The 20,763-nt window shown below is 43.4% G+C and overlaps 1 protein-coding gene across 1 annotated transcript in view; it reads right to left on the reverse strand.

The window, feature by feature from the left end:
• SPATA16 (spermatogenesis associated 16) overlaps nucleotides 1-20,763 on the reverse strand; it is an 83,212-nt gene that overhangs the window by 37,957 nt on the left and 24,492 nt on the right. Inside the window, exons 4-5 of the mRNA XM_068406489.1 lie at nucleotides 17,378-17,467; nucleotides 5,984-6,068 (exon numbers count right to left, since the gene is read on the reverse strand). Coding sequence (XP_068262590.1) covers nucleotides 5,984-6,068; nucleotides 17,378-17,467 — 175 coding nt within the window. The remainder of the gene's footprint in view (nucleotides 1-5,983; nucleotides 6,069-17,377; nucleotides 17,468-20,763) is intronic.

A 20,763-nucleotide genomic window follows, 5' to 3' on the forward strand; every position in this document is an offset into this window, starting at 1 on the left:
ATGAAGTATCTCAAGTCTATTGTTTGTTTTGCTATTACCAGCTAAGAAATTGTATTGCTGACAATAAATGCTGGGGAGCTTAAGCTGAATATAGTAATAAGTAAGTTTAAACTGTGTCTTGCTGTTACCACTCTAGGGGTATCTACCATAATACATTTAATAACTTTCCCATTATTATTTGCTGTGATGAACTCTATTTAACTTGCCTGTTTTTAATCTAACAGCCAATACACAAATCATCCAGTGCATATTCTTTAGTGGGTTATGAAAAAAAGCCCATTCATTTTCTTATATGTTAACTTGGAAGGTATATTTTCAATCCATGGAATAATATATTTGAACAGAGAAAAACGCCCAACTTACTGAATAATATTATCCATTGCAAATTACTTTTTCACCTCTCATCAGCCTTATACCTTTATCTCAGAGTGGAATGGAAGGTGGGTATTAATATTCAAAACCAACACAAGGCATTAGATATTACATATCACGGTACAGAAGATCCAGAAATAGATGATTTACTTTAAAGGGGATAATCAAAGAAAGCTAATCAAAAAGCTAATCAAAAAGAATATTTAAAGTTGCCTTGAATATGATCCATAGGTACATATACAGGGAGAAGGTAACAAGTACTAAAGGATCTTTAAGCTTTCAGAGATGAATGCATAATATAAATTGCTGGAAGTTTGGACTGCACAAGATCGATCCCAGTTTGTAAACAGGGGGAGAAACAGGGGACAATCATGCAACAAATCATCTATTAGACGGGTTATGGTAAGTATTCTATTATTAAACTGTTTAAATGGAGATTGGGTAACTGTCTCAAAACCAGCCTCTGCTTTCCTCTTTTGGCACCACTGCAGGAAGGTAAGGGTGCAATTTTGTTGTTTTTTTTTGCGGTAAGTCAGATAATTCATCGATATGAGCCCATCTGGACTTAAAAATCTGACAGTACAAACCTTGCAGTGTGCCTGAAGGAGGTACAGAGTCACATGGAAGAGATCACTGCTGAAGAAGAAGAAATACGTAAAAGTTAATAATGAGGAGGGGAGCGATTTGAGGATGTGTTAAGAGGAGTTTTGAAAAAAGAGGACTCCTGGCAGTTGATGCCAGGGATAGAAGAAGTTCAAAGAAAAGTATAAAACCAAAACCAGGAAAATAAAACCAAAGGAGATACAAGTTAAAGACAGCTCTGAGCATGAGGAATAGATCAGGAGAGAAAAAACAGTGATTTAGAAGTCAGATAAATAATAAAGAGCTTTGCAGATGTGAATTAAAAGCCTGAATTTTTTGCAGTAAAGATGTCAGCTGAAGGATTCGAGTGGTCTGTGAAACGTTTTGAAGCCATGAAAGAGGTAGAAGAGAGGCTATGAAGAGGAAAAGCCTTTTCCAGCAGTTAAAAGAATCATGACAAGAAGAAACAAAAGTAGTCAATGACACACCAGAAGATTATATACATGACCCACTGATCAAAGCAAAGAGTGACATATCTAATCTAAAAACCTTTCTTCACAAAAGTAAAAAACAAACCATCCTGTTCACCGTCTATTCGCTTCCTCCTCAGAAAATTTTGCTCACAGTTGTGAGCCAATGCTAGCGAGTTCTGGGGCAGAGGAGTAGTTAGGAAGAAAAGCGTGCATCAATAGCTGTTGCTTTGGTTACAAAGGCACATGAGCGTGTATAGTCGTGACAAGTTATTTTCAGCTTTATACTGTGAAATAGAGAGAATATTAATAAAGAAGATTATGTTACCTCTGCTTGGTCTCTGTGTGGTAGAAAGTCCCAGGGCAGTGTCACATGCTACATCATACTGCGTAATTGTTGCTGTGTGCGCTGACGACACTGAAGTCACCCCTGATGCTGAGTGCACAGAACTCATCGGCTCGGGAAGGAAGACGTGGTTACTGGTGCTGGGGATATATCTTCATGAACAGCGTTTCTTAAGTGCTAGCTATTAACTTGAGTGGGAGCGGTACTGGGCACCCAGCTGCCTCTGCTGCGTGTGTGTCAGCATATAGATACCATCGAATCCTCAGCCTAGCCCACGCTAAGGCGTACGCACAAAAGGCACAAAACTGCAGAGCAATCTCTGTCTCCCAGTGAAAATCAAGCATGGTGGGGGATCAAACAAATGGTTAGATCTCTACTGACATTTCAAAGCTTCTGCAGATAAAGATGACAGCAACTCAGGTTCAGGAGAAATCACAGAATCACAGAATCACAGAACGTTAGGGATTGGAAGGGACCTTGAAAGATCATCTAGTCCAATCCCCCTGCCGGAGCAGGATTGCCTAGACCATATCACACCGGAACGCGTCCAGGCGGGTTTTGAATATCTCCAGAGAAGGAGACTCCACGACCTCTCTGGGCAGCCTGTTCCAGTGTTTGGTCACCCTCACCGTAAAGAAGTTTTTCCTCATATTTATGTGGAACCTCCTGTGTTCCAGCTTGCACCCATTGCCGCTTGTCCTGTCAAGGGATGTCACTGAGAAGAGCCTGGCTCCATGCTCATGACACTTGCCCTTTACATATTTATAAACATTAATGGGGTCACCCCTCAGTCTCCTCTTCTCCAAGCTAAAGAGACCCAGCTCCCTCAGCCTCTCCTCATAAGGGAGATGTTCCACTCCCTTAATCATCTTCGTGGCTCTGCGCTGGACTCTCTCTAGCAGTTCCCTGTCCTTCTTGAACTGAGGGGCCCAGAACTGGACACAATACTCCAGATGCCGCCTCACCAGGGCAGAGTAGAGGGGGAGGAGAACCTCTCTTGACCTGCTGACCACACCCCTTCTAATACACCCCAGGATGCCATTGGCCTTCTTGGCCACAAGGGCACACTGCTGGCTCATGGTCATCCTGTTGTCCACTAGGACCCCCAGGTCCATTTCCCCTACGCTGGTCTCCAACAGGTCTGCCCCCAGCTTGTACTGGTACATGGGGTTGTTCTTGACCAGATGCAGGACTCTACACTTGCCCTTGTTATATTTCATTAAATTTCTCCCCGCCCAACTCTCCAGCCTGTCCAGGTCTCTCTGAATGGCTGCGCAGCCTTCCGTTGTGTCAGCCACTCCTCCCAGTTTTGTGTCATCAGCGAACTTGCTGACAGTGCACTCTATTCCCTCATCCAAGTCATTAATGAATATATTGAATAGTACTGGTCCCAGTACCGACCCTTGCGGGACTCCGCTAGACACAGACCTCCAACTGGACTCTGTCCTGCTGACCACCACTCTCTGGCTTCTTTCCTTCAGCCAGTTCACAATCCACCTCACTACCCGATCATCCAGACCACACTTCCTCAGTTTAGCTGCGAGGATGCTGTGGGAGACTGTGTCAAACGCTTTACTGAAATCAAGATAGACCACATCCACAGCTTTACCATCATCTGTCCACCGGGTTACGTCCTCATAAAAGGCTATCAAGTTGGTTAAGCATGACTTCCCCTTGATGAAGCCATGCTGAGTGCCCCTAATGATCCCCCTATCCTTGATGTGCCTAGAGACAGCACCAAGAACAAGTTGTTCCATCACCTTTCTGGGGATGGAGGTGAGGCTGACCGGTCTATAGTTACCCGGGTCCTCCTTCTTGCCCTTTTTGAAGACTGGAGTGACATTCGCTTTCCTCCAGTCCTCAGGCACCTCTCCCGTTGCCCACGACTTAACCAAAGATGATGGAGAGTGGCCTAGCAATGACTTCCGCCAGCTCCCTCAGCACCCGCGGGTGCATCCCATCAGGGCCCATGGATTTATGGACATCCAGGTTGCTTAATTGGTCCCTGACCCAGCCCTCATCTACCAAGACAGATCCCTCCTCTATCCTGACTTCTTCTGGGGCCTCAGGGGTCCGGGGCTCCTCAGGACAGCCTCCAGCAGTATAGACAGAGGCAAAGAAGGCATTCAGTAACTCCGCCTTCTTTTTATCCTCTGTCTCCAGGGCCCCCACCTCATTCATCAGTGGGCCTACATTGCCTCTAGTGTTGGCTTTACCTGCAATGTATTTGAAGAAGCCCTTTCTGTTGTCCTTGACCTCTCTTGCAAGGTTTAATTCCAAGGAGGCCTTAGCTTTCCTAGTTGCCTCCCTACATCCTCTGACAACAGACTTATATTCCTCCCAAGTGGCCAGCCCCTCCTTCCATGATCTGTACACCCTCTTCTTCCACTTGAGTTTGCCCAGCAGTTCCCTGTTTAACCATGCAGGTCTCCTGGTGGCACAGAAGGAGTGGGAATGGGGCATAAACAGCATGGTGATGCCTCTTGGTACTACAGGGGTCCAGGGAGGCCCACGCATGAACTGTCTGTCAGGAAGAGAAATGAACTGTGAGCTCTTGAGTGAAGAAGAGATGAACCAGACTCCGACCACTGCCAAAATCCTTTGGCCCTTGCTATCTAGAAGATGATTGTAATGTCTGGAAGCAATTCAGTAGCCCCACTTCTGTTCTGGTTCATTCCCACCTTAGCCCAACCACAGCTCCTGGCTTAGCTTCTGCGAGGAGGCACCATGATGAATCTTGTCCTTCATGCCACTTTTTTGGCCCTGTTACATAGGTAGGACAGTCTGAACCCCTGGGGGAGAGGACAGTTATGACAGCTTCTCCTTTAAAGGTTTATTCTTTGAAGCTTCATGTCCATGACATCAAGAAGGGAAGTCAATGGATACCAGTGTTAAGAGACAAAAAAAAGACATTCCATTCGAAGAAATGACCCCTTCATAAAACTTGTTTGTGAACTCAAGATTTTAAATAAGTCTGACCCAGTGGGGAAAAAATATCAAACTGTTCTGTACAGAAGAAATTCTCTGCTGGAAAGCATATGAAAAAGTTCACAGGCACTGCAAACACTAGCCCAGTGGGTAATTCTCTGAATGAGATGCACTTTGCACTCACAGCAGTACTGGAATTCAGCAGCTCCCAGGACTGAGATTTTTTTCCATTTGACCAATAAGAATGCAACTAAGAATAGTTTTAAAAGGAAGAATTTACCATGTGAGTGAAGATAAAAGACCAGATTCTGATCTTCATTACTCTGGTTTATGTCAGACATATTTTGCACCACTTCACATAAAGTACAGATGTCACAGATGTTCTCACAGAATAAACCCAAAATAAATAGGATGAGAATCAGACTCTGAAATTTTATCGCAAGGGACATATATTGTTCCTAGTATCATCAAATTCCTTGTATGGCCAAAGAGGACCTGAGGGTCCGGTCCACTCTGGGAGGGAGACGAGTCTTCCACCACCTGAGGGCCAAATGCTGCAGTCCCTCTGAAATGTATTTTGGTCACGTTGAAACCAGGGGGGTGAAGGCTGGAACACCACGGACAGTGATAAGCTCCTGCAGCAATAAGCCTCTCCCAGCAAAGGATCTAGCATCCATTCACCTCCAAGTTCGTGTGAGAGCTCTCCTCAGAGCAGAAGAGGGTAGCCTGAAACTTAAATTTGTGCTGATGTGGCTGAACAGCCATCTCAAATAAGTATCACTCAAGAGATGAGTCTCATTGAAGTCAATGGTCTACTCCCCACATAAGTGATCTTTGTAGACTGGGGTCTTGCCTAGCCATCCTTCACAGAGCACTTTAGGTCTCTCTGAGACCATTCGCTACAGTCATTTTTTCCTCCTCTTCCAGTTGAAGAGTTTGGAAATGTGTCAGACGATTAGTATCATGCAAATTGCAAAAGGAAAGTGTCACTAAGGTAGGAAGACTTCACAAAAAATAGCTTAGGGGACTATACAGTATCCAGAATTAAATTTTATAGCAGTCCATAAAATTGAAGTATGAGCCAAGGGTTAACAACCTTGAATTTTGCCCTTAAAATTAGTCCAAGAAAATCTACTTCATTATAAATATGGTGGTACTATATAGTGTCCTGTTGATTGATATGCCCAAGAGCTACCTTTGTCGGCAGTCTTTAAGCAGTAATCCTTCATTGTGGTCTTAATAGTGAGATAGGCACCTCCTTCCTCATTGGGCTATCAATTTTTACCTGCCAATACAGTTTGATGAGCTTGCTTGTATGCTCCTCAGTGCCTCCTGTCAGCCAGTATATATAGTCAGCAATCATGGTACTCCTGGTGACAAAAGCAGAATAAATGAGTGTACAGGGAGAGAAGGATGTATACAGCAATATTTAAAGGAGGTAATATTAAAAGACCGTAACATGAGGTTTGTATCAAAAGATTACACATATGACCAAGTGACCCACTTAGTAGATGAGGGCAGGGCTGTGGATGTAGTCTATCTAGACTTCAGTAAGGCATTCGACACTGTCTCCCACAGCATCCTCCTAGACAAACTGGCTGCCCGGGGCTTGGATGGGTGGACTCTTAAATGGGTTAAAAACTGGCTGGATGGCCGAGCCCAGAGAGTGGTGGTGAATGGGGCAAAGTCCAACTGGCGGCCGGTCACTGGCGGTGTTCCCCAGGGCTCTGGGGCCGGTGCTGTTCAATATCTTTATAGATGATCTAGACGTAGGGATTGAGTGCACCCTCAGTAAATTTGCAGATGACACCAAGCTGGGTGGGAGTGTTGATCTACTGGAGGGTAGGAAGGCCCTAGAGAGGGATCTGGACAGGTTAGATAGATGGGCCGAGACCAATGGCATGAGGTTCAACAAGAACAAGTGCCGGGTCTTACACTTCGGCCACAACAACCCCATGCAGCTCTACAGGCTGGGGGAAGAGTGGTTAGAAAGCAGCCCGGTGGAAAGAGACCTGGGGGTGCTGGTCGACAGCCGGCTAAACATGAGCCAGCAGTGTGCCCAGGTGGCCAAGAAGGCCAATGGCATCCTGGCCTCTATTAGGAATAGTGTAGCCAGCTGGTCTAGGGAAGTGATCGTCCCTCTCTACTCGGCACTGGTGAGGCCGCATCTTGAGTACTGTGTTCAGTTCTGGGCCCCGCACTTCAAGAAAGATGTTGAGGTGTTGGAGCGAGTCCAGAGGAGGGCGACCAAGCTGGTGAAGGGTCTGGAGGGTCTGACCAACGAGGAACAGCTGAGGGAGCTGGTGGTGTTTAGCCTGGAGAAGAGGAGGCTCCGAGGTGACCTTATTGCAGTCTACACCTACCTGAAGGGAGGTTGTAGTGAAGTGGGAGTTGGCCTCTTCTCCCGGGCAACTAGCGATAGGACAAGAGGACACAGCCTCAAGCTTCGCCAGGGGAGGTTCAGGTTGGACATTAGGAAGAATTTCTTTTCAGAAAGGGTTATTAGCCATTGGAAGGGGCTGCCCAGGGAGGTGGTGGAGTCACCATCTCTGGAGGTGTTTAAGAAAAGACTGGACATGGCACTTAGTGCCATGGTCTAGTTGACATGGTGGTGTCAGGGCAACGGTTGGACTCGATGATCCCAGAGGTCTCTTCCAACCTGGTTGATTCTGTGATTCTGTGATTCTGTGAACTCTCAGTCTTTGTCCAACTTTAAGACAAGCATTAGTAAACATTTTTTAGCTAGCTAAACTATCTGCAAGCAAATAATCCCACATTTTCTTTTAATACCTGTTCCATATTTTACTCCGAGCAAATATTTAATGACTGCTCTACAATATTTCAGTCTGACTTTTCTTTTTTTTTGCCTTTAAGTATTTGTGGGTAAAATATCTTATATGTAAGTACATTTCTTCTAGGACAGCAACAACATGTATAACACCCTTCAGCTTGGCAGTCTGAGAATATCACTGGTCTATGGCAAACTCAGACACAGTTCACCTTTGATTAAACTATATCTTAAAAAATACCCCAGACTAAAAGTAATCAGCTATCTTGCTACTTAATTGAGTATGCTTTAGTACTCCCACTGTCTGTGACAATCATTGCATTCCTCTTTCTAGACTGAAGGATATTAAAAAACTATTGTGCAATGGATATTAATGCAGAGTCTTGACAGACTTCAGAAAATCAGTTTGCTTTTATGGCTGCCTCTCCACACTGCTCTCTGTTTCCTTTCCTCCAGAGATTCCAAATCCAATTAAATGTGACTAGATGTAATTCCAAATTGTCACTTCAGTCAATTAAACATATAATAATCTTGTGTACCTAATTACTAGCACCAAAAGTTTATTTGTTGATGTAGTGCTATCAATGTGTACTTCTGCATGTTCCCCTTATCATTGCCTATATATTAATTGTGCTTTGACATTACTGTAAATTGAATTCGAAATTTCCCCCTAGTTAAAATGTCTCACAAACAGTAATCCCAATCCTGTTGTAATACCCTTTCAGAATGTACTTTCCAAGGCTGTATTATGTTCTTAATGAGATATAACCAAAAATACAGGGATTTAACAATAAACATTTCAAAGCAGGCCCAGTATCAGGGGGTAACATATTGTTACAAACAGGAACTAAATCTTCCCTTAGATGTTCTCATACAGCTCCCATTAATTTCACTGGGAGAAAAGCAATTCAGTAGGATCCACAGATTTCTGCATAAGGACTGGGTTTAGCCATAAGCTTTATCCAATGCTCATTCAAATCATTGGCAAAAATCCTCTCGACTGCACTAGAACAAAGAGCAGTTTCTAATTGAACATCGTTAGCCCAGCCGGCACAGGATGAACAAAGGATGAAATCCTCATTGCCCTGAAAATCATTGGCAAGACTCTCATTGACTCCAAATGGTGCCAGGGTTTAATCCCAGGAATGACATATGGATCCTGTGGATGAAGCAGAGAAGGTGAGCAAAGCATCCAGCTTTGCCTGCTTGAACTGGTGATGGTTTTGAGGAAAGACCTTCACTGTGTCCTGAGATGCAAAAGGGAAATAACCATATGGCACAAAATTGAGGGAAAAACTGAATGAATCTGTCATGTTATTCTGTACCTTTGGTCTACTGGAGATGATCTACAAAGCTTCCAGCTCCCATGGCAATGGCAATAGCTGGTCCCTAGCAGTGCATGCGAGCAGTGGTGGTCTCCTGTGGCCACCTCATCAGAAAGAAGGACTTTCAATCTAAATTTAGATCAACTGTCAAGCACTAAAGCCTTGTCTTTTTTGGAGTCAAAGGACATTTGCAAGTGGTCATTTATAGTTTAGGATCCTATAGATATATCGCCCCCCAACTGCTGTCATTTCAAAGATTAAAGCTGGCAAATCCTTAACCCCGAGCATCACCTTGCCGCTGCCTGCCACTGCGGGAGCACTGCCATGGATCAAACGCAACCAGTCGATACAGAGACACCTGCAGCGTGCTTTGCCATCCCTACTGCAGGCCATGGACCAGCGAAACAAGGATCCATCCCACCAGCAGCACAACACGACATCCACTGTGCGACCTCCCACTCCTTGGTGGTAGCCAACGCTTTTTTCTCCCAGCGTGGCACTGCTTTCAGAGGTGAAGATGCGCACAGAGCCCTGGGCAAACCTGGAATAAATCCTCAGACAAGTCGTTTCATCTTTCTCTGCTTCTCAGCATCAGCTGTAAAATGTGGATGATCACATTTGACTGAGTACTTATTTGGTGTGTGAGTCCTCCTGATGCAATCTTTTGCTAATTCTTGGCAGCATGCTCAGCACAATGTCGCTCTGATCATGGCAGAGGTCTCCAGGCATCGCTGCACTCCAGACAATGCCTTTCCTCTTTATTCTTCCCTCTTAATTTGTGCTGATTTAAATAATCAGAAGCACACTTACATTCCCAGCATTCACGTTTAGTTTTTCAACATCTGCTTTTACCCCTGCTAGATTTCTCCCGTACTGCTGTGCATTACATCAGGAATGGCGAGGCACACACGTAAAACCCATCCAAGCCTTTTGAGTGCCTCTGTCCCAATTTTACTTCTCAGTTCCTCAGCCATCAGCGAGCACACACAGGTCAGGATCGACTCTTGTTACTGTGACCTCGGGGCTTACGAGGGACTTGACTTAAAAAATTCAATTTTCAAAAGAAACACAGGCATAACTTGGTCTAGTGGAAAGGTGTCCCTGCCTGTGGCAGGGGGTTGGAACTAGATGATCTTTAAGGTCCCTTCCAACCCAAACCATTCTATGGTTCTATGATTCTATGATTAAGGCTCTATGTGGATGGCCTATGTCCAAACCCAAATGAGCCCAAGTCAGAGAGTTTCCTTTGATGGCCTCTGACGCTCAATTCACAGAACCAAAGTGACACATGCAATAGGGATCTATGAATTTCCAGATGCAGGGACGCAGGTGAAATTATGCTGTCTGAATCTGGTTACAGGGCTGGGCACTGAAAAATATTTAGGGACCTAAACACTCAGAAACCAAAGGACCGATCGAGATGTTTAGGCAGGTTAAAAGCCTGGCTCCCATTGAAGTACATGAAGGCCTAAAGCACCAAGCTGGGTTCCTGACTCCTAGTAAGTACCTATCCATGTGGCCCATGAACGAGGCTTTATATTCAAATTTATTTTCCTAGTTGCCAGTTTGAGCCAGCATGAACTTCCATAACATAACCAAACCCGCCTGGGTTAATGTAGTAAGCCTGGATCAAAAGGTGCCTTGCAATATCTGCTCAATCTGGCCACTTGGTGGTGCAGAACAATAAGATATATTTCTATGCGTGCAAGCAAAGAGCACACCACAGATCTTAAACTGTCTCCCTCAGCTGTCGTGAGACATGCATAGGACTTGTAATAAAAGAGCCAAAGGTAGCTTTTGCTGCATGACAGCTGCTGACACCAACAGCCAGGGTACAGCCAAATCCTTCGCAGCCGCCACGCAAGTCCGTGACAAGAAAACGGATGGTACAGGTATAAGACACAGTGGAGTTTTCTGGAATGCACCAAAGTGTTACATTGCCAAAGGAGACGATAAATTAGCGTTGTTGCTAAATGTTGGCCTGTTCATTTACCACTGTAAAAAATATGAGGGCAAGGCTCAAGGTCAGCTCCTTCGGCCTTGGCGGCTCCCCTCGAGCTGAACAGAAAGGAAAGAAGCCCTGAAGGGGAAAGGAGGATTTCTTTGCAGATGGCAGAACCTCAGGAATAATCACAGCCTGTGCACATTAGAGTAACTTTCACTCTTCTATGCTATTCAGCCCCAATTGCTGCTGAGATCAGGAGGCTGCTAAGTGGCAGCAAATTACCTTTGCTCCCTACTTCAAGTGATCTCACCTGGATCTGCAGTAAGTGGTATTAATAGAAGGCCTTGGCCACTGCTATGTGATGTTAGCCCAGTGCAGACCCCCTGTTTGGAAAGGGTAAGTGTATCTCTATTTTTTCAGTTTAACAAGAATGTTTGTATTCATATTTAGATCAACTCTAATGCAGACACCTGGGTATTTGAGATTTCTAATACAATTATACTGAGTCTGAGAAGCAAGATGCAAAATAAGCTACTGCTCTCTTCTGGATGACCTTTCTTATTTTCTTTGGAGATTCAAAAAAGAAAATTATTTTTATAACTGGAATAAGTAGGAGGTAGTTATTTTAATGCAATTATCCTATTTGAAAAGTCAACAAAATAGTAAGTTAATTTTTAAACATCTCCATATATCCTAAATAAATGTAAACTCATTACTGTGAGGTTGGAAACCATTAGATGATGAGAGATACACAGAACTTCAGAATATTGAGCAGGAATGAAATTAGTAATGTCAGGATTTACCTATATGTAGGTTAGCCCCAAAATGGGGCAGAAAGTTGTGTTATCTATGCATAACACCTTGATGTTGCTGATTCCTGCAGAGGACTGGCTAAAACTTCATTTAAAATATTTCACCAGTGAACCTTAAATGGACTGGGCTTCTGCTATGAAACTCTTCTGTCCTGCCAAACCCTTCAAGGTTGGTGATTGGGTGTGCTTGCTGTCTTTGCTGAAGTTTCTGGGTCATTAGCCTATTGCTAGAAAGCAGAAATAAGTTTCCTGCAAGGAAAATGGCACCTGTATTTAGAATACATTTATTATTATCTGTCCCATGGCTGCATGCAGGTAACAATTTTCTGCGCTGTATTGAGATTGCTATGCAGTGATAATGAATATATCTCATTTAATGGCAACTGCCATGTAAGGACACAGAGAATGCTCTACATATGTGAGCTGAGCGGTGCACGGGGAAAGGACAAGCCTTTTAAAATGACAGGGGATGCTTGAGAAAACAGGTCGCTAAGCCCAGCAAGATCTTGGGCTCTGTGTGCCCTGGTATGAAACAAGCAGCAGTTGGCATGGGTGCGCTGTACAGGTCCCAGGAGGTGTGGGAGGCCCCAGTGCCTGTGTCAGCCTCACAGTCGAGCAGTTTGGAGAAAGGATGGGGTAACTGGGATGAAGTGCTTGATGACAGAGGTGCAATGAGAGTTTCAGAGGGACACGGTCCATGCTTGTTCTGGCCTCTAGCTTGTGCTTGCTCTGCTGTCTCATATCTCTTTGTACCTCGTGCTCCCTGGGTTAGGGACGTCTCTTGTACTGCCAAAGTTCGGATCTACTTCTGGCAGGGGGTGTGGAAAAACTCATATTGAAGGCTGTCTCTTGCCTCTGGTGTGTCCCTGTCTGAGCAAGCTCTTGTTTGACGCTTGGACAATCTTGAGTGATAAAGAATGATGTGTGTGGCACAGAAATAACGGCCGGTAATTTTAGACACAGACTAACATCATATGTTGGTGTCAAATTAAATAATAGGCCGTGTGGACTTTCCTTTGGGCTTTGCCTGATCCCAGCACTTGTCAGAGCTGCTTTCCTAGGCCCAATTTATGAAGCTCTGGGGAGGACAGAGGTGACACAACAGCAGCAGCTCTCGGATCCCTTCACGTGTAGGGGAAAACCAGACCCAGTTCCTTCCCTAGGCCCGGCCTGCGTGCCCTCCCCGTGCGGCGCGTGGGCCGAGGCGGGCCCTGCTCCCCGCTCAGCCGCCCTGATCGCTCAACAGCCGCCGCGGAGCCGCCCTGGGGCAGGTGAGGGGCGGAGGCGGCCCGGGGAGGGTCGGGAGCTTCCGAAATACCGGTGTGAAAATAACCCTCCCTGGCTGGGAGAGCTCCTCCGTGCGGGCGAACCGCGGGGCCCGGAGGGGCCCTCCCAGTGCGTCCAGGTGGGCCGGGGGGGGGGGGTGCGGGTGTTGCTATGACAACGTTTTATTTTTTCTTTTTATAGAATTTTTTTTGTTGTTGTTGTTTATTTAAGTTTAGGAAAACTGAAACAATTAGGGTAGAGAAAGAATATAAACTTTGCTGTGTTTCTGCAAGAGAAAAGCCGGGTGGGGAGCATGGGAGGAGGTGTGTGGCAGGGACAGGCAGCTGGCGGCTCCCAGAGCTTGTGTCCCCAAGCCCAGCTATTTCTGTCACTTTCCTTAGTGCCACCGTATGCTTTGTAAAACAAACGCGGACATACAAACTAACCCAAATTATTCACTGAGATTTCAGCCACTACTTTTTCAAGTCTGACTAAAATGGGGTGCAGACCTGCATTCATACAAGGGAATGAGGTTTACTACTTGCAGACATAGTTTGCTTTTCAGTTGACGGGATTATCTAGATTTTGTGTGTTTGTTTTTTTTTTTTTTTGATGGGAATGTCAAAAAGCTGAGTCAGCCCTATCACAGCTATCAAGATGCTAAAACTTTTTCCTCCTTAAGGATTGCTTACCCCTACTCTATGCAGTCAGATGAATATGAGTTGTTTGTTCTGGCAGAGGGACAGACAGTCTGTTTTCCCCTACATGTATACAACTAATTTCAAGTCAGTAGTGTTCTAGCTGGTGATAAAAGAGCTATCTTAAGCTTTTTACAGAACACAGTGACACTGTTAAATCAGCACAGCATTTTGATTAGCAGAAAGATGAGAGCTATACAGCTTAATGATAAAAAGGGGCAAAATCCCTTCTGTACTTAAAATTCCAGTTTCAAAGCAAATAGGCGGCCATATTTTTCTGTAAGTTACCTTGCTACTGATTCAAGGCTATTCAGTGTCAGCAATAGCTTGCACTAAAGAAGTAAAAAAGAAAAATTGCTTTAATGCCTTATTGCTCATCTGGTTAGACCTTCTCCTGCAGATGCGTAACAGGCAGCTGTGGGGTCACAGCCTGTGGGCTTGGTGACTTGATGGATGCACAGGCTGTGGGGAGGTTCAGGAGCTTTGAGGCTCACCCTTGGGTGTATGTTCCTTTTCTAGCACTCTTGTCCTTGAAAGCAGGGGTTTGGCTGCTCTGTACTTAGAGATAGTATGGACCTCCGAGGTTCTTCTGTGGCTTACACATCTCCTTGCCACATACATGTCCCTTATCCTTCCCTAAGGCAGCAGTCTTTATATTGTGAGGAAGGCTGGGTTCTGCTTGGCCTTCTCCAAGAGCATTTTCTCAGTTTTGTGACAGAAGCGAGCCCAGGACTTTTTCCTGAACTTTCCATTCTGGTTATTAAGTGATCTTTTGGTCAGCTCTGACCACATGTGCTTTGGCAGGGTACGTCCAGTAGCTGCTATTGGAGGCTGATCCTAAGCCTAAATGCCTTCTAATGTCTAAAACTTCCTGGTAACTTCCAGACTAAATTTATATATAATGCATTTATGCCCATTTGTTCATGGGCCAAGATGGTCTTCCAACTGAAATAGGTTTTCTCCCTTCTGAGGTTTAAATCTTTCCTGTGCTTGTCAAGAGCAGTCTCCTCACTTCAGAGATACTGATAGAGGAGAAATATATTTACTGGCTGACATCTCAGTGCAAGTGGTTGCAGCACTTTGGAATTCATCACTTGCAGATGCTGTGACCCCTCAGTGGTGTTTCTAGGATTGGTTTACAATGCCAAATGGCCTTAGGCTGCACTCTATATGGTGGCATCCTATCACAGTGCTATCCTGAAGGAATCACTATGCAGCTGACAAAATTGAGAAGTGAGGCAGATATGGGCATATCAGACTCCTTACATTAATTCAGACGTCCTTGCATTTAGACTGCTTCATACGCTTATTCTCCTGATACTGGGCTGCACTAGTGAAAACTGCACACAGAGGAACTTGAGAGATGCTTAAATTACAGTTGACTCTACTCTAACCTATGACTTTCTCTGAACTGAAGAATTTGGTCTGGTGCCTCCTCAGAGACAAAATCTCAGGGACTCTCAGCTTGACAGGTAGGCTGAGTTAAATGTGATTAACTGTGCTGCTTGTGCCAAGCAGTACTGTTCCCAGCCAGCCACTCCTGTTCACATACCCATACAGTGTTCTGGGTGTACGTAATGGACTATGCAATAACTTAAAAAGCAAATGAGGTGGGTGGGATGGCAAGGGATACTTAAAAGCAGAAAAAGCAATACAGTGACCTTGTTCTCGTGCAAAAAGCAAGCAGAAATAAATGACAGCTTATGCTAAGAAAAACCAAGCTTGTATTTCCAGAAACTGCAGCAGAATATCTGTCCGCCATGGTCTGTCTGTAATGAGCAGAGCACATTGTGCACCATTAATGGGGTTTGACTAAGACCAGTGACTCCAGTGAGATGACAGAAGTAGTGCTAAGCTTAGTTTAACACAATCTGCAGAAGCAGCTCTGCACAGTTGCTGTAACACTGTGTTAAACTAGGCTAAACTCTGAATACTGCTGTAGTCACTGCTTTTGGAACCACTCTGGATTCAGTCTGTCAGAATGTTCCTCTCCTTTACAAAATACATAATCTCATTTAAAATCATCTAGTTTCCTGAAAGCTACTCAATGTGGGGAAAAAAGGCTGACACAGTTCCCTCTTGCCTGCTGATGTAGTAAACTTACTGATTGCTTATCTGCAGTAACACCAACCACAATTTTCTTTTTATTTTTGAAATCATATTTATGAACACCTTCTTGGTTCATACTGTCTTTTCAAATATGGGCATTTATATGTATTGCTTCTCAGGAAAGATCAGTTTCTGAAAGTGTATGTTTTTAGATGTTATTATTGTTGTTGTTGTTAAAAATCTTTAGGGTGAATTCTTCAAGGGGAAAACCCTCTTCCCCCCCCAACTCCCAGCACCCTAAACATTTCCTTTTGTATAACACCACTTGTTGGGTTACTAGTGAATTTCTGGGTTTGAAAGTATCCTGGGCAGGATTCCTCACCTGATACAAAGCAACATACTCTCCTAACACAGCTCTAAAATGTCTGGCTGATCAGTGGGCCTCAACTGTTGTGGATTCAGTAGATAATGATTTCTCTCTGAATCAACACCCCAACAAGATTTTAGGAAGAAGAGACTCTTATCAGTGAGACATAAAAGGACATCTGGGAACTATCACAACACTTCATTGTTTTTCAACAAAATGTTTCACTTCCTTAGTTTGAAAAAGCTTTGTCTGACAAGTGAGCTGTGTTTTCAAAAAAAAAAAAAGGACGGGTGGGTTTATGATCAAGTGAAATATTCCAGGTTTATCTGAAATCATATTTCTAAGAAATTTGGAAAAGCTGTTTCCTTGTCTTGGGAAACCTATTCCTTCTCCCTGTCCTGATATGTGAAAGCTACTGGAGATTACCTTGACATAATCTCAATGCATGTCCTACAGAAGGAAAAATGCTTGTCCCAGAGTTTTTGGCTGAAGTCCAGCACAGAGAATTGAAGTTCATCTTCCCAAATCCTCTCTAACTCTGCTTGGATAAAGTTGTCTTTTACTCCCTGTATAAACTGTTTTGCTGCTGTTTTAATAGCTTCAGAGCTCTACCACTAGCATCCATCTTAGATGATGAGCAAAGTGACCCTTTCAGTCTCACGCCTAATTCGCACTGACTGTTCTGCCATTAGTTAGCTAATGATTTGTGAAATATCTTGTGATATACCTTCTGGTCTTCAGCCGAACACTCCTCAGTAAGTGACTAATGTTAGAAGTAGTGACAATAAGTAGCAAGTCACCATTGCATTTCCCCATGCATTTCTTTCATTTAAGCATGTTAAGTGGTTAAAAACTTCTGCTGCATGTTGAAACTTTTAGTTTTTGGCAGTGTTATTACAAGCATACAAGCAGAGCTTCCTCTTGTAAGCTTTCTTCCTGCCAGCAGTTCCCATTCACACCAGCAATCTAATCAGCTGCACGCAGGCTAAATTTTGCAGCATACCACAGTGTACCCTGAGATCTTGATTTTTTTTTTTTTTTTTTTTTTTCCTTCCCTCTCCCAACCAGAGCACACCTGAGCTTCTGCCCAGGGTTATGGGGAAACCAGGGAGTGGAAGATGCTTGTGTCCAGGTAGCTTTTGTGCCAGTGCAGCCCTGGGACCTGACCAGGGCTCAACCCTGTGCCTGAGAACAAGTAAGTCCTCCTACATACGTTAGTCTAACTGTAGCTAGGGACATAATTGGGATTATTCATGTTACGCCAACTGGGAGGACTGGAGCTCTGCTGCATGTGAGATCGTATACACAAAGTCAATACAAAGCTCCCACTGATTTTGGAAAAGCCTGGGTGTAAGATGATATCCTTACTACTGAGAGCTGGAATGAAAGAGATACGGAAACCATTAGACATCCACAAGCAGCGGAGTACCTTGCAGCTTCAGAGTATCTCTCTAAGCACCTGAACACAGCAGCTTGGCGCAGGTGATTCCGGAAATAAGCTGGGTTCAGAGTAATGCTCCTTCAAAAGATGAGAGATGGGCAAGTTTAGATTTCTAATTCTTAAATCATTAAAATCTACTAATAATCAAACTGTGACTAAGACACATATTGTAGACACTTACTCCATGTAATGTCTCAAATGTAACATCAACTGTCACTTTCTCTCTTGACAGCTGTGATACATAAACAAGCATTATTAAAATTTTTATTGAGGTTATATCATAAATGCAGTTTTATTAGGGTTTTGTGTATTGTTCTAGAAAAAATTTCCTGTGATAATATTCTTATTGCCTTTAGCTTGTAGATAACATAACAAAAATGCTGTGGTACAACTTCTTGTCAACCCCCAGCTCCACAAACATGAGTGACAGTTGTCTGACCCATCTACCTGGAAAAGCTGTGCATCTAGAATGTATTTTAATGTTAACTCAGAAGACTTTAAAATACTTTCTGTACAAGTGATAGGTTCCATGTGGGTGGGTCTTGGCATGTTTCTTAGACCCTTAACTCTAACAGATGCAATTCCAGGTGTAGCAAATTACAGGCTTTAAGTCAATATCGGAAAAAGATGGAAGGGTAAAAATAGCATAAGCTAAGCAGTTAGATTGGCAGGCAGGGTATCTTTCTGATGTGAGCAGGAGGAGGGCAAGAGTGACAGCTCCTTCTACATCTAATTGATTCCAGTTGGGAGACCCCCAGCAAGTGACTGGTTTGTCTGGTCAGCACTTCTCCCAGTGTTCAGAGAAAAGCTACATAAAGCATGTTCTAGGATGCAAAGTTTAATATTTATCATTAAATACATGTTTTATAAAGTATTTAATGGTATCTTACAACATCAACAGAGCTTAACACTACATTCTATTACAAAGAAAACTTGTAAACCGGCTTTTGTTTCCTTGTTGAAAGTTCTGAATATCATGTTAGCATTAAAGACTACTACTCTCGTGATTTCAGTCTACTAATAACCACAGAACTAGTCCTATTCATAACCAAATAATTTATTAAATTTTATTCATGGTTTTGAAACTATGACATAAATACATTTGTAAACACATTCAGCTATAAATTCACTTTTATGGAAACACCCAGTGCATTTTAGAAGACCAATAACTATCTTTTCTGTATGTATGCAGCACTCATGGACTGTATGTCTGGCACCTTCAGAAGGAGCTTTCAAAATAAGTTAAAACCTAAAAGTATCTCCAAAATGCTGTGGACTGGTGAATCGGATTCACCTTGCAGGCACTTTCTCCAGTGCATACAGAAGAAGGCCTAAAGCTCTGAATGGTTACATCCATATTTGCAAGTAATTAGATATATAAGGAGTGGATTAGTAGATTAAAGCAGCTAATGTTGAGGCCCCTACATCTATATGGGAGACAGTTGGAGCTTTTATTTCAGACTAGGCATAGTCCTAGATGATCTTTAAGGTCCCTTCCAAGCTAAACCATTCTATGATTCTATATGGCTCAAAGCTGTCTTGAAGGTCAGCCGTTGGTTTGGATTCCCATGCCTTCATTAGCTGCTACTTGTAATTTGTGCACAGCTTATGCAGAATGTGCAGGTAGTTTTTTCTGAAACTAATCTAGTTTGTGAGTGCCAAAATTGGTCTGTGAGTAATGTAGCGTGCAAAAAATGGAGAAAATCGAGTAAAGTGCATCTCAATCTCACTATTGCGCCAAACCAAAATGCTAAGGTGGATGTAACCAGTGACATTTCTGTTGTGGCACAGTAAAGCTTTGCCTTGTGTGAGCAGAGCTGCTTCGTGCTCTGGAGATGCAGCTCTGCTGAAGACCATCCTAAGGTGGTATAGGAACTAGGAAGCCTCTCAGAACTATGCTTTCCCAGTCCAACATTTGGAAAAATGCTCAGAAAACTGTATTAGGAGAAAGTGATACGCTGCAGGAAGTACCTCTCTAGGAAGATGTGAGGGGACAACCGGTGACAGATGATATCATGTAACTTAAGGCACTAATGGAGGAAGTGCAGACCTTAGCAATTGGGGGCACATCTAAATACTGAACTAAAATACAACAGACGAAACAGGACAGGATGTTAAAAATTAGTTGCCCTTAATGAGGGGAACGAATCACTCTTATCAGTCATGAAAAGATAATGCCAACAGCGAATACTGTTGTATTTAGCTGTAATTATCAGTTCTCAGCTGAACGTGGCTCAGATCTGATGGCCACCAAAACTTAATTTAACCAAAACAAAATCATCAAAAGATCAAATACTATCAGCATTTAATGATTTGACCAAAACAGTAATATCTTATGTAGATGACAACTGGTACTTCTGCAAGCTATTTTAAAGGAGATTATTGCTGCTGTAAACTGTAGTCAACAGTTGATAATAGTAATATTGATTTTTTTCCTTTTTTTTTTTCCCTCCCTCCAAGTGATTGGTTCTACCACAGCTAAGCAATAGCACTATGAGGGGAAAAAAATTAAAAAATCGATAATTCCCTGGTAGTTAGCAACATGTTTTCTGTAAGTCTTTGAGCAGGATGTGCTGTGCTAGGCTTATAATAAATATAGAACTGTAGCAGATTTTCAGAGAATTAGATATCAGCTCTCCATTTTCTATCTTTTTTTTACTAGGCTCAAAAAGATCAACTGCTTCTCTCGATCTATAAATTCTATACTGAAAAATATTATAGCACACCCTAATAGCTTGAGCAAACATCAGAAAGCTACCTTTGACTCCTGGCAGTTTAGTTTGATGTTGCTAGGCTCTCTGTAGCCTATACACTAGAAATAATTTCTGCTGTATTACTACTCTACCCAAAAGTAGCCCTTTGCTGTACTGATGCAGCTCCAGTTTAGTAGCCTTTGTGCAGAGCAGTGCTAATTTAATGCCAGGTGTGTGCTAAAACTGTGCAGAGCTACTCCTTTGGCTTTTAAACCTGACTCTGATGTGTTTCAGGTGATTTTGGTGAAAAGGAGGGGGGGAAAAAAAAAAAGGACTGAAAATAGGAAGCAAAGGAATCATACAAAGGTTAAGAGGAAAACCCTAATTCCAGGAAGTTCTCCTTCAAATAAGAGCAGATGGGGGACCCATCTGGCCAGGCAGAAATGTGCCAGGCTATGCATACAGAGAACAAGTCCGTGCTCCAAGATCCACCTCCAGCCACGAGCAGTCTTGATGCTAGGCTGGTTAATCCAGTAATTAATTAGGAGGGATGTGCTTCAAGAAGGAGGCTTGAAAGAAGAATTAGGAAGGGAAGAAGGTGGTGGACACACTGGCTGCAGTGCAGTCAGGATGATTGCTGTAAGTGGTGATTTGTGCTGTGAACAGAAGCATCGGTCCTTT

Source organism: Nyctibius grandis, chromosome 8 (assembly GCF_013368605.1).
Source record: "Nyctibius grandis isolate bNycGra1 chromosome 8, bNycGra1.pri, whole genome shotgun sequence".
Classification (NCBI taxonomy): Eukaryota; Metazoa; Chordata; class Aves; order Nyctibiiformes; family Nyctibiidae; genus Nyctibius; species Nyctibius grandis.